Source organism: Mirounga leonina, unplaced genomic scaffold, assembly GCF_011800145.1.
Source record: "Mirounga leonina isolate KUSES-001 unplaced genomic scaffold, KU_Mleo_1.0 Mir_117, whole genome shotgun sequence".
In the NCBI taxonomy this organism is placed as follows: domain Eukaryota; kingdom Metazoa; phylum Chordata; class Mammalia; order Carnivora; family Phocidae; genus Mirounga; species Mirounga leonina.
This window is the reverse complement of record NW_023270274.1, coordinates 6,120,774-6,135,430: the sequence shown is the minus strand read 5'-3', so window position 1 is coordinate 6,135,430 and position 14,657 is coordinate 6,120,774. Positions and strand designations below refer to the sequence as shown.

At 41.7% G+C, this 14,657-nt stretch overlaps 1 protein-coding gene across 5 annotated transcripts in view; it reads left to right on the top strand.

Annotated features, from left to right (window-relative positions):
• LOC118007297 (lysophospholipid acyltransferase 2) overlaps nt 1-11,613 on the top strand; it is a 118,193-nt gene extending 106,580 nt beyond the window's left edge. For all 5 annotated transcript variants that reach the window (XM_035000319.1, XM_035000317.1, XM_035000318.1 and 2 more), the window contains 6 exons: nt 853-1,045; nt 1,399-1,502; nt 5,182-5,246; nt 6,751-6,883; nt 8,953-9,104; nt 10,828-11,613. In XM_035000319.1, coding sequence (XP_034856210.1) covers nt 853-1,045; nt 1,399-1,502; nt 5,182-5,246; nt 6,751-6,883; nt 8,953-9,104; nt 10,828-11,050 — 870 coding nt within the window. In that variant the 3' untranslated portion in view covers nt 11,051-11,613. The remainder of the gene's footprint in view (nt 1-852; nt 1,046-1,398; nt 1,503-5,181; nt 5,247-6,750; nt 6,884-8,952; nt 9,105-10,827) is intronic.
• The last annotated feature ends 3,044 nt before the right edge of the window (nt 11,614-14,657 follow it).

The following is a 14,657-nucleotide window of genomic DNA, read 5'->3' as shown; positions in this document are numbered from 1 at the left end:
TCTTCCACCTGTTTCTTTCCCTTGGCAGGTGCTATAATCTCCCCTCTATTGAGTCAGATTGAAATATTCTGGCTTACTAAAAATACAAAACCACCATGAGTTGGATTCTTTTAAGGTGATTTAACCTTACCAGGATATAGGAAAGAATGGCCTTTTTTTTTTCCCCCTACCAGAGTCTTTTTTTTTTTTTTAAAGATTTTATTTATTTATTTGAGAGAGAGAATGAGAGACAGAGAGCACGAGAGGGAAGAGGGTCAGAGGGAGAAGCAGACCCCCCGCTGAGCACCCCCTACCAGAGTCTTTTATGCCAATCTTTTTTTGGGGGTGTGTAGTTCTTTTGGTTTTATCATTTGTGAATAAAATTGCATTAGAGAACTGTCAGACTTAAAGGGATGCATTAAATTGTTTAGTGTAAAAATAATGTCCATGAAATACACATAGCATTTGGAAAATACAGGGAAAAGCACAATGGAAAAATAAGCTCTTTGTGTGTGTGTGTGTGTATAATACGAAATCCACTCCCAAAAGTTATTCATGTGATTATTTTTGTGTATTCACACCTATAGGCCTGTGTTTGCTTTCAGGTATTTTTTTTTTAACTGAAAGCTTTGAAAACACAAATTGAGGTTTCTAGTGTGTCTTGAGCCCTAATCCAGAGGTAGTAGAGAGAAGGCTGGACATACATGTTCCTACCGTGAGACCCTGAGGGCTTGACATGCTGAGTGCAGCATAGTTTATGATTTTTGACCAGGAGAGTTATAGAGTTTATGCCAGATTAATCTGGCAGTAGTATGTCAGATGAATTAAAAGGGGTATAGATTAAGCTTATGAAATCTTGTCTTGTTCTTTCAGGTCGCAGTCATTCAGAAGCTCTTAGTCTGTGGACTTTCCTTATTCTTTCACCTGACCATCTCTAAAACATTACCTGTGGAGTATAACATCGATGAGCATTTTCAAGCTACAGCATCATGGCCAACAAAAGTCGTCTATCTCTATGTCTCACTTTTGGCTGCCAGACCCAAATACTATTTTGCATGGACCTTAGGTAAGTTGCCTGGGACTGACTGTTAACGTGTGGAGGTGTATCTTAGTAGCTAGCGGGGAGAGCGCCCTCTTGAGGATATGTAGTTAAAGACCAACTTGAAAAATTAGAGTCCTCTATTAGAAGAAACCAACTTTACAGCTCATATCCTAAATACAAGGGAATATCCTAGAAACTGTTAGGATATCCTAAAAACTGGGTCAAGGCCCATTTTATTATAGTATCAGATAAAGATGAAAATGAATAAATCTACTGTTTAAAAAGATCCTAGTATATAATAACATATACCTTCTGGGAGAACATGGTAGATTGTTATATGGATTCTTAATATGCTCTTTTCACTTTGTTTACTGCAGCTGATGCTATTAATAATGCTGCAGGCTTTGGTTTCAGAGGATATGATGAAAATGGAACAGCTCGTTGGGACTTGATTTCCAATTTGAGAATTCAACAAATAGAGGTTAGTCAATCATTTACAGGCTAGTTACCATGTGATATTTTACGTACCATACTTTGCTTTTACGGGTTATGATGTGATGTCCCAAGAGTGGTGTTGAAGGTTTTTTATTGATAATACTCATTCTTCCATACAACCAGTATTTATCAGTCATTCGCATGTGCACCAGCACTGGGGATCCAGTGAGTAAGATTGTGTGATCTGGGCCCTTGTGGAGCTTTAGTCTAGAGCGGGCCAAAGGGGCACAGAAGGATAGGTTGTGATCAGAGAGGTGTAGGGTGTGTGCTGCCAGATTGGCTCCAACTCAGATCAGATAGCTCAGGGAGGGGTCCTGAAGGAAATAATGTCTAATCCGAGTCCTAAAAGGTAAGGAGGAGGTTGCCAGGCACTCCAAGGAGAGGAGGAACAGCATCCTGAGGGGATAAGGCTCACAACACAGGGAGTGGTGACAGACGAGCCTGCAGCAATTGAAGACAGGTCCAGATACTTCCAGAGGCCATATTAAGAGTTTGGAGCTCTTAAAAGAGCGATGGGGTATTGTCGATGCGTTTTATACAGACAAGCGAGGTGATCACAGCTGTGGTTAGGAAGGATCTGGCTGCATCAGGTAGATGAGTTGCCCTCGTGGGACAGAGTGGCCTGTTAGCAGGGTGTTGTGTTTATCCAAGGTGATGGTGACCTGAACCAGGGTAGTGCCAGTCGGGTTGGAGAGACATAAGCACCTGGGAGCACTGTTCCAGAGACCCAGCAGAACTCGGTGTTACTTTGGCATCAGCAAGAGAGAGTGAGTTATGAATCGGGACCAGATACCTGGCTTAAGCCAGTTTTATGGCAATGCCTTTCACTGGGAGAAGGAACAAAGAACAGGCACAGGTTTGAAGGGAAAGATACTGTGTGTTCAGATTTCAGACTCAACTAAATTGTCCGGCAGGCAAATAAATGACCAGCCACTAGCCACAACACCTGAGCTGGAGATCCTCATTGGGGAACTACCAGCCTGTGGCATTTCAAGGTTTGGGAGAAACCACGAGAGTAGCCACGAGAGAGCACTGAGAGACCCACAAGGGATGAGAACCCCCCGCTCCCCGGAGTACCTGTGCTCATAGGCTGGGCCGAGGAAGGCAGTCAGGAGGAGGAGCCAGAGAGAGAAGAGGAGAACTAACAGGGGACATCGGTTTGCCAGCCTGAGAGAATGATTCCAACAATAGAAACTACCAAAACTTTAAGTGAAAGTTTGACAACCAAGTTTATAGTGAATGGGTCAGGACCCACCGACGCACCTTAACATCACTGAAAGCTCATCACTCCAAGTGGGACAGTCTGTCATTAGGCGCCTGTGATGGGAGGCCGTAGGAAATACAGCACCGTCTCTCAAGGACTTGCTGGGACAGTTAAACCTGGTTAGGTCTTTCAATCTTGCTAAATTTAGAGGGAGTGTAGAGTGTGGAGAAGTAAGTTAAGCACCAGATCCAGAAGTGGGGAATTCTGCAAGACAAATGACCCATTTTTTCCCAACAAATAAATGACATGGGGAAAGAGGGGGGCAGAGAGAGGATCTTACAGCTTAAAAGAAGCTTTAGCCAGATGCACTGTGTGCACCTTGTTTGGATCACGATTGAACAGACCAACTGGAAAAACATGTTTTTAAACAATCAGCGATATTTGAATACAAGAGGAGTATTAGGTGATTATATTAAGGAGTAAGAATTTTGTTAGGTCTGATCTTGGTTTTTTAAAAGAAGTCCAATAAATTCTGAACTATTTACAGGTGAACCAAGATGTCTGGTATTTGCTTTGAAATTCTCTTAATGTCAGTAATAAAATGGGGAAGGGGAAGGAAAAACTGAAAATTGTGGAAATTGAGTGATGAATACATGGCAGTGTTTCTAACTTCCTGTTCATTATTGCTTCCCTGTGGAGACTTTGAGACGTGTTTTTCCTAATCAAGCCCCCATGAAATTTAATATCACATATACTGTATATCGGTGTATGTACTCTATGTATATGTGTGCTTTATATATGAAAATAGTAAGACTTTTTGCCCCCAAGAACTGGTTTTTATCATCTTGGGAGCAATATCACCCTTGTTGAGACTGCATGGTATAAGAGGAAGTGAAGAATAAAGGAGTTTGTTTTTCTGAAGGAGGGAACGGTAGTCAGTGTTAAAGGCTGCTGAGATGTGCAGCCAGAGGAGGGCTCACGAGCACCATCAGCTGTAACAACAGGGGAGTTTATTGATGATTTTGGTAACAGTGTCCAGGGAGGGAGAGGCATAAAAGCCAGATTATGCAACTCTTAGGCATTCATTACCTGTACAGGGAAGGAGGGTAGAGATAAGGCCACAGCTGCGGGGAACAGGTGATTGAAGGGGGGATTTTTGTTTTGCTTAATTTTGTTTTAAAATGGAGAGATTGACACATGTTTACCAGTTAGACTATTGGAAGACAGTGTGAAAATATGGTAGGGGGAGAGAGAGGCTGATGGACACACGAGGTCCCTAAGAAGATGGAGAACAGGGAGATAAGAGGCCAGGTGCAGGGATTGACCGTGTTGGAGGAGGAACCAGGGACGGAGGAAGGGAAGTGTGGAGGCAGCTGACTTTGTAGTTTTGATGTGAGAATTTGGAGTCTGATAGTTTATATCATCTCAATAAAGTTAGAGGCAAAATCACCTGTTGGGAGCGATGGAGGGAAGATGGGGGGTGGGGGTGGGGAGTGATAGGACCAGAGATAAGAAAGTGGGGAACTTTTGAAGTACTAGTTGGGATCTCCTGAAATTGCTGATATTTACCTGCTTTTGACTTACCAAAAAAAAAAAAAAGTTTAAAATGGTTCAATCCAATAGCTGTTTTCAGGAAGAGGAGAATACACTGTTTAGGGAAACAAGGATTGCTTGGTAGGTTGAGGGCTCAACTGATATCAAGAAGGATGGATTTCGGACAGAAGTCTCGAAGGCTGTATGATATTCTGCACTCGGATTCAGAGGTTATAAGTAGGGAAGGGGGAAAGTAAGGTTGATCTGGGATTAGGATTTTGATAGGGAGGTGAGTGAAAAGGAAAAAGAAACAAACACACCCAGGATTTTGATGAGAGTAGTAAATAATGGACCATGGAATTTACATGGTGGGAAGGAAGTGAAGATGCAAGGAGGAGATAGTTACCGAGGGAAGGAGAGGTAGGGGACCAGAAGTTCCCTCTGAGGTCAAGGGGAAGCTTTTATGGGAGAGGCTTGTGTGGAGAGACTGGACAGCTGGGAAGACGGTGGTGATTCCAGGTGGGGCCAAGGTTCCGGGTGGCCACAGATGGTGGCCGAAGAGGCATGGAGGTGAGGGGATTGAGAGACTGGCTTGATGGGACGTCCAGTCCCCAATGAAAGAGTCATTGAAGGGTCACTGAAAGGTCATTTACATATCAGGAATGTCTTTGGGATAATCCTATGACAACCCCAATAACTTAACATATAGGAGAAAATAGTGATAATCCATTTATCTCGTAGATGGCCTCTAAAATAAATTCCATTTACACGATGATGTTACTGTATTAGAAAAGCAGTATTAAGGAAAGAAATCAGTACCTACCATCAATGTCAAGTAACTTATTTTTAGCACAATAAAATGTTATTACTTATATTTCAAGCTTCATCATTTTGTGGGCCAAAGAAAAAAAGTTCTTTTGTTTTTCAGATGTCAACAAGTTTCAAGATGTTTCTTGATAATTGGAATATTCAGACAGCTCTTTGGCTCAAAAGGTATGTTTCTTCAAGAGCAGGCTTTAGCTGCGCTTTGGCATCTAAGACTTGAGGTTGAGCTTCACCGAGTTCAGATTCTTGACTAAATTAACAGTGTGTTGAGTGACATTGGGACCTTGGTGTTAACCCAGGAAACACTGCTAACATCCCCTGAAGCGAGAGTCTATCAGATGTGAGAACTTTTCAGCCTGAGTGGTGAATGTAGCTCTCCCCGGCCTCTCGGTGCGCTCTCCCCGGCATCTTTCCGGGGTCTGAGATGGCTGGTGTCCTCCTACTCTCATTCCCTGGAGGTGTGTTAAGTAAAAACAAAGTAGCTACACAACCACTGTACAGATGCCCTAGATTTTCCAGAACAGTTCCAGTTTTAAAATATTTCAATTTGACAGGTGCTTCTGCATGTTAGGCACAGGATGCAAGGATGAGTCCGACACAAAGACCCAGCCCCTGCAGCCAGAGAGTTTGTGATCTTGTTAAAAAAACAGCAGCGTCACCTTCGTGCACCATTTCCTGTAGGGAGGAAGAGCAGGGATGGGGGGTGGGGGGCTGTTGCTGGTGCTGGGATTGTGATAGGAGTTGGTCGCACGGCCAAGGGGGAGATACAGGCAGACCAAGCATAGCAGCATCAGTTAGGAAATTGCACAGAAACTCCCGGTGACTCTGCCTCTTGTTCCCAGTGAGACCTGTTACTCCACCTCGAGTTTATTTTATGAAATCTTGCCCTGTGACGGTACAGCTCTAAGCACTGTTCTGTGCCAAGCAGCCTGTTTTGGGAATGTCCTTTATTTTGTGACAAGTTGAGTATCTTTACCCCTCGAAATGCCCGCCATACAATAGTGTCACTTCGTGGTACCTTGCAGTCTCTCCACTGGCTGCAGATTCTCTGAGCTAATCTGTTGTGTGATTTTTGTTACTGTTGTATTTTAAATTTGACACCTTTGGGGCACCTGGCTGGCTCAGCAGTGGAGCTCATGACTCTTGATCTCGGGGTCGTGAGTTTGAGCCCCATGCATAGAGATGACTTAAAAAAAATAAATTTGATACCTTTGGAAAATCTTATTTTCATCTGAGTGCTTTACCCTGTTACTGAGAAATTTTAGTCTAAGCCACAGCCAGACTTGCCAGGAAGAAGTGTTATTAGGTCAGTTGAAAGTTCTTAATTAAACAAAAGTCATTAAAGAAAATTTTAAAAAAAGTAAAATAAAGTATCTTTAATATTAAAGATATTTTGGTAAGTCATGTAGATTTCTAAATACTGGCAATGCTCATTTTAGCTATTACACATACCATAAAAAGACGAAAATCAAATTTATTTTCCTAGTTAAGTAGGAGTGTTTAGTAGCTATCACCTCCCTGAGGTCACAGGTCAAGTTATTGCTGATGTTAAGTGGTGGCTGTTTTCCTGGTTACTCTCTGTCCTGTCAGGTAAGAAAAGAATGATCGCTGTGGACTATCTAAACTCTGATCACTCACTCCCCTTGGCTCTCCATGGTTTTCTGGCTTCTAGGGTTTGTTACGAACGAGCCTCCGTGAGTCCAACTATCCAGACATTCATTCTGTCTGCCATTTGGCATGGGGTGTATCCAGGATATTACCTGACGTTTCTGACAGGAGTGGTGATGACATTGGCAGCGCGAGCTGTGAGTACCCAGAACTCCATTTCCTACTTCACTGGTGGTCCCCTTGCGCTGGTGGAGGAGGCGAGGACCCCTCCACAGGCAGGCCTTGTGTCTGGGGCCCTGGCCAGAAGTGAGCCGTGTGCCTCGCGTGTTTGTTGAATGCTCCCGGGGGCGCCACGCTTGGTTCATCTGAGGAGCAGACTTGGCACGTGGGAGGTGCCCCACCAAGTGTTCATTGTCTTGACAGAATTTTCTGAACGAGAGCTAAAAACTGAGTTAAATAAAGAGGATCAGAAGGGTAGGTTTATTTTAGAAATGTTTCCTGAAAGCTGTCACGTTTGAGTCCTCTTTTAGAGGAAGAGTGGAGTATGAACAGTGTAGACAGAGTGGATGGGCCGTTCCTGGGCTGGTGGACACAGTTCTTTAGAGTGCTGGCCTGGTTGGAACCTGGAGTAGTATTTTGGGAAATAGTTGAGAAATTAGGTTGGTGACATGGGTGGACAAAGAAGAAGGACAATTTAGTGTAAGTCCTCGAAAGTCAGAGGCAAGTAACAGGACAGAAACGGTGTTTGAACAGGCTTCTTACAGCACTTACAGGTGAGAAGCCTTCGTTTAACAAACTAGCCGATATTCATGCGATTTTCCGGTACCATGGGGGGTACATGAGGGAAAGCTCAGAGACGTATTAACCAAGGGCCGTGCCTTCTGGCTATTCGTGGTCTAACTGGGGCGAATAGGTACTAGCGTATGTACGTGTGTGTGCATGCGTGTAAGGCACGAGGCACGTGTCATACATCCCGTGGGTTTTGTAGTCAGTAACAGTTGTTTCGAGGTGTAAGAAATCCTTTCGGTTGGGTTGACCCGAGGTGGCCTCATTAGGAAAGTTTAGTTGGATTTGGGCTTTGAAAGATGAACATTATTTCAAAAGTGAGTGAAGTGTGATGGGGGTGGAACGTGACGCTTTAGGCATGGAAATGACATTAGCAGAACCAAGTTCGAAAGTGCCCGGTGTGTTTGGAAATGACAAGTAAATCTGGTTGAAGCAGAGACATCGTGAATACCTAAGGTGTAGATAATTCTGGAAGGGCAAAGGAGTGCAGGGGAGGGAGAGGGAGGGGTAGTCCTAGAACTTGAACACCAGCCTAGGAAAGGGCCTAATCCTCATTCTGTCTGCGTACGTGGGGGCCAGGTGAGGTTTTTAAGCAGGGGGGTGGAATGCCAAAAGCCATGCCTCAGGAGAACTGATTTGCCATCGATGGTTGGAAGGGAAGAGGGTGGGTAGCTGCTGTGGCCATGAGCCGGGCAAGACGTGGTGGGTGCTGGGGTCCGATCCGGCCGCTAGGAATCATGGTCTCTCTATGGGAGTGCCATTAACCATCCAGCAGGTCACTTCTGAAAAACCCGGTGGCATCCTCGCCGTAGGGCTGTGTTTCACCTCTGAACCTGTTAGACAAGAAAAGCAGGGAACACAGTAGAAAAGAGGAAATAATGTTTGGTTAAGTTTGTGCATTTCAAAACTGAAAAGTTTTTACTTTTTTGGAAGCTAAAAAAAGAAGTTTAAATAGCAGTTATTAGGAAACACCTATCTTGAGAATAATGTGCATTGTTGCCATTTATTGTGATTAAATGTCTTTTGACCTCAGCTCAGTGTATGATACCCATCTGTCTTTCACACACGCAGAGCTTAAAGGAGAGGAAGGATGTCTCATTTCATTGTAGTAGAAAAGGTGAAAACAGGCAGAACTTTATTTACATACTATACTTTACCAAATACGATTTAAGGAGCGTTATTTTTAACTTTTTAAAGAAACTTTTAATACGATTTCAAATCTACAGAAAAGTTGCAAAGCACTCCCACATGCCCTTTACCCGGATTCCCACATTTTGCTCTCTCCGTATCTTTTACACACAATGCCTATTCATTTTTCCTGAACCGACTTGACGTCTCCCGTGGGGGTGGCCCCGTTGTAGACGTCCGCCAGCTGAGCGTGGGAATAGCAGTCACTCCTCATCCTTGAAACAGGTACGGTCAGTGTGATCTTATAAACAATGTGAAAGACAAAGCAAATATTTTTGTTTCTTTATTTCAGATGAGAAGTAACTTTCGGCATTATTTCATCGAACCTCCCCAACTGAAATTATTGTATGATGTTCTAACATGGGTAGTGACTCAAATAGCAATAAGCTACACAGTTGTGCCATTCGTCCTTCTCTCCATAAACCCGTCGCTCGCGTTCTACAGGTAAGTGTCACTCTCACAAAGACGCCAGCGGGAACCACTTTGTTTTGAAGAGCGAGCTCTTTGCTATTGCATAGCTTAGAAAAATAGCACCACAGCCTTACTCTCTATAGTTACCTTTTCATCTTAAACCAGCAAGTCTCAAGTTTTTTATGGAATGATTCCCACCACTCACCCTTCAGAGGAGTGTGATTTAGACAGAGAAGTGTCAGTGGGGCGAGCACCGCCTCAGATCTCTCAGACGTTTAACTGGAAAGCGTGGCTGTTCTTTTCACATTTGGCTGTTAGCTAGACTTACCGCAGTGATTGTTTTGCAGTATGTGCATATATTGAATCATTATGTTGTACACCCAGGGCTAATACCATGTTATAGGTCCATGGTGCCTCCGGTTAAGACAGTGACGTCAGGCTCGATGCACCCTGCAGGCTGGAGTTTGCTCACCCCTGCTCTGGGGTCAGGGTGTAGGAGTTTGTGTGTTCAAGCAGAGGCTTATGTGTCACTGGGAATATTCTGGGAGCAGAAGCAAAATATGTCTTATGACAATTATGAGTAAGCACCGGTAAAGTCTGTGCACCAGGAGTTCAGGCTGTCGGATGGTTAACTCCGAAAACGACAGGATAGGGGAACTCGAAATAAGATGAACCATAGGGGATCTGACAGAGCAGTTTAAAAAAAGAAAGAAAAAAGTGTAGCTTGTCCTTTACAAAGAATTGTTAATTCTCTTAATTGCTTTGGTCAAAAGAAAATTGAATTACTTCTATTTCCTGAGTTTGTTCCCTTCTTATTCTTTTACGTTTCACGGATCCTTTGTCTTCTCTGTATTATAGAAGTTCTTGTTTTGAATTCCCTGTTAGATTTCTTTCTTTATTCTCTTCCTCACCCACCAGATTCCACTTTCGCTGTCTAGTGATATCTCTGAGATCAAAAATTTCACCTTTCATAGAGTTTCCACCACCCTTGCATTTAGAACGACAGCCCAGAGTGGTCAAATATTGTTGCCCAAATATGGCGATACTCCTACAGAAAGACATCAAGGAACTCCAGCTAAAATTCCCCTTTTCACAAAATTATCACATAAATTTACATGTGATTGAGCAGTTGGTTAGATTTTCTATCCCAGGTACTTTGTTCACAATCACTTGAGTTTACAACTCTAAAAGGTCACATTTGATTTATATTTGATTTCAGGAATGATGCTTCTAATAATATCTTTAATAACATGGTCTTGCTTTATTATGTGACAGCAACCATCGAGAGGCAATATTATCTATTACATCATTGGAATATTTGTAACTTAATTAGGGACCATACACAGCAGAGGAGGCCAGAGCATTCAGGTCTTGACCAGCTCTGTGTCCTCTTTGTTCGCTCTTAATGTTCAATTCTGTGGAACTGAGAGATTATTTTCAGGTCACTGCAGCTGCCAATAAGTACCTTTCTGTTTTTGTTCTGTGTAGCCATGGACTTATGACCCTTACAGAGGAATGTAATACGATATCTAGTATCATGCTTTTAAGTGGCCTGGGTTTATAGGGTGCTTTATAAATACCCACTTGCTGAGCTGGAGAGCTTCATGTCATGGGGCAGGGGAGGGGGTGGGAATGCCCAATTAATGGAGTAAATATGCACATCCTACGCAGGGCCTGTGACATTTTGACAAGGATGCCATTGCTAAGGAATCATTCTCAAAATTTAATAAAGTAAACTTTGTCCTTTTTCTTTTAGCTCCTGGTATTACTGCCTGCACATTGCTGGTATCTTAGTATTATTGTTGCCGGTGAAAAAAACTCAAAGAGGAAAGACTCCACATGAAAATGTGCAGCTGTCTCGATCCAAACAGTGTGATGAAAGAGAAAATTCTTTGGGACAGAATAGTTTTTCCACAACAAACAATGTTTGCAATCAGAATCAAGAAATAGCCTTTAGACATTCATCATTAAAGCAATGAAGGGGAAAACACTCTGATGGCTATTTTGTCTCTGTTAACAGAAACCAATCTTAGCACCTTTTCGAGGGATTTGTGTTCGTTTGAAAAAGATGAAGTAGGGGGGCAAATGGGACGGATCTAGATGGGGAATTTCCTGTATACCAGATTGGGAATGGAGTGAATAACCTCTCCCATGCCATGTCCCTGTGGGTCACGCCTTATATAAAAATATTTCCATTATTTCAATGGGCACTCAGGACCTCAGCAGATGTCCGTAGGGTCATACATGTGCCCTGTTGCTGAATGTATGTTGCGTATCCTAAGGCACTGAAGAGGTGGAAAACTAACCCTGTCGATCTAGATGATTGAGCGAAATTACCTTTTCCAAATGAATGTCTTGCCTTAAACCCTCTATTTCCTAAAATATTGTTCCTAAATGGTATTTTCAAGTGTAATATTGTGAGAACACTATTTCAATATTTGATGTCATGTGCTGTAAAGGAATTCTGGAGGAATTTCAAACAGGATATTTAAGATTGTGGACACTTTAAAAATGCAATAAACATCTCAGTATTTGAAGGGTTTTCTTAAAGTATCTCAAATGACTATAGTACGTAGCGAAACTGTAAACAGTTAATGGATGCCAAATTATGGGTAGCTTGTTGTCCTGGAGAGTTTAATTACTTTGTGTCAGTCAGAGCCCATCAAGGAAGAATTTCTTCAACATAATTAAAGGTTGGTAATGTGATATTTTAAGCTTATTTTCTTAAAAAAAAAAAAGAAAGAAAGAAAACTGAGCAAGAGAAGATGACGAAGGAAGGCATGAATGAAGGAAGCACCACATGGACCGGGGCTGGAGCCGTGGCAAGGCTGGGTGGGACAGTGCACAGTTGCTCAGCAGTTCTTTCTCTGAGTTCTTTGTGATTCTGTAAAGACATAAACGTGTAATGATTCCTTAATATGTTGGACTTTTAAATGAAACTTACCAAGCATAATTTATATAGAATTATAGAGGGATTATGAAAATAATCGTGGTAGATTGCACAAGGGCTATGAAGGAGAAATCACGGAGTAAGGTGACCATCTGTCTAATCACTTCCTTATCCTTGACAGCGTAACTCATAATTGGGAAAGTCTTAGAGAAATGAAAGCTTACAGTCATTGGGTCTGACCCTCATGTTTAGAGAATCAAAGAAATTAATTTTTTTTTAAAGATTTTATTTATTTATTTGAGAGAGAGAGAATGAGAGACAGAGAGCATGAGAAGGAGGAGGGTCAGAGGGAGAAGCAGACGGGACTCGATCCCGGGACTCCAGGATCATGACCTGAGCCGAAGGCAGTCGCTTAACCAACTGAGCCACCCAGGCGCCCCCAAAGAAATTAATTTCTAAACTCTTAAATTCTCACATTAAAATTTTGCTTTAACTCTTTTTTAAAAATTATTATTTATTTGACAGAGAGAGAGACAGCGAGAGAGGGAATCCAAGCAGGCGGAGTAGGAGAGGGAGAAGCAGGCAGATCAGGGAGTCCAGTGGGGGTCCCCGATCCCAGGACCCTGGGATCATGACCTGAGCTGAAGGCAGATGCTTAACGACTGAGCCACCCAGGCGCCCCTGCTCTTAACTCTCTTTAATGAGTTTTAGATTCTGAAAGTAGCAAAGTGTGCTCTTATCCTCTAGGCCATTTTCACCACAATTAATCTCACCTCCAATTACTGGATGTCTCCTTTAATCCCATCCGGGCTTTAGCCATAGGTAGTAAATCCCAAATCCTGGGATCATGGGCTGGGAGAGAGGAGGGTGGGCAGGGCCTTCTGACTCCACCTTCATTTGACCAATCTTTTATTGGATTTCACCTTTATTTGACCAGTTTGTTTTCTTTTTTGCCTTAGATTTTTAATGAAATGCAAATCGTCTATCTCTGGTGAGTCTTTTATATTTTTGTCGCGAATAAGTTTGCAGATGAAGTTAGGGCAGAACCACTCTCTGGCTTAAGCTGTGCAGTTTTTCATTTAAAGGAGAAAGGAACAGCAAATGTACTTGGAACTTTTGAGGTCTTAATCAGCAAAAATATCAGTGTATCTTTGTAGAATGTTAGAAATATCCTAGTCTTTGTTTACATAAAATGTTTTTATTTTTCTAAAGGTAAATTTTTTCTACCTGCTGAGGTTAGCCATGCCCCATTAACTTCCCAGAAAAGGATGGATAGCTAAATAAATTTTCTCTGTTTTCCCATGCATTGAAATTAAGCTAGCTGTGTAATGTGAGAGGATAGAAAAGAATAATCATGGAAAGTATCTGTCCCCAAAAGGTCTCCTCAGTTTAATTAATGCTGCAGAGAATCTGATCACTATTTTTAAAAAATGTAAACAAATTTAGAGTTTAAAGGACAAGTCTAGGCATGTCATAAGTGAAAACAAGAAAGCTTAATAAAACTTTTTTTCAGCCCATCTGGCCATTTATAAATCATCCCTATTTATTTCTATTACTTATGTCATTTCTTAGTCTGTAAACCTAAAATCACTGTTACCTGTTTCTTGCTTGATGAATGTACTCTTAGAGCTGTCATGCAGACAGCAAGATGACTAAGAGTTCTCCAGTTGCTCTGAAGATGATACATTATCTCTACAGTTTGACTGATTTTCATCCCCTTGGATCAACTAGGTTTTTTGTTTTTTGTTTTTTTTAAATTTTGTATGAAAGGGTTTTTGGATAGCTTTTCTCTAATTTTGGAGAAATTATAACCATAAATGTGTAATCTAGAAGAAAAACTAAAATAATTCTAATTCTCAGCTTGACTTTTCTCCTCAAGAAGAAACTCTTTGTACTCTATGAAAGAATATATCTGCTTGGATGGAGTGTTATAAGGATTAATGCTTCACTTCTGCTTATAGTAGGAGATTTGAAAACTGGTCTGTCTCCCTCCACGTACTGCTAAGTATAAAGGGATTCGTTGTACTATGTGTTTCTTCTTTTTTGATCAACAGAACAAGATGCAGTACATATTTCTATTATTTCTCAACTCTTCGGTTGTCATGAAACTACTCCAGAGATGATCAATGACCATCATACTTAAACTCTTGATCCATTATTATACTACTCAGGGAAAAAAAATTAAACAAAAATAATTATTCTTCCCTCAGTTTCATTTTTTTGAAACAGTAACAATTAATTTGATGTATCTCAGCTATCACCATTTTCTAAGTAGCAGTCTCAGTTTTTTAAAATAAGCATTTTTATTGGAACTCAGGGTAATTGGGGAAATTTTCTTGGCTTCTAAAACATCCAGCCTATTAGAGAAGGTTTATTTGGCTTCTGCAATGTCCAGCCACCACCATACTTTTGGTTAAAGAGTGTTTTTGTCATTGACTCCCACCATGTGTGACATTTCCACAGATGCCAGTTTTTAGAAAAATGTGCGGTAAAAAGGATGGTTCTAAACAATAAAGGTAACTCACATTGAAGCACTGATTGTCCTGGGAGGAGACCCGGATGTTCATCTGGCTCTGTTATTAATGAGTTAGGATTTGGGCAAGTCACCTGTCCTCTAGATGGAAGTTCTTTAATAGGAAGTTAAAGGATCAGTTCCAAAAGTTTATGACCAATTGTGTTTGTAATCTGTGGGAGCC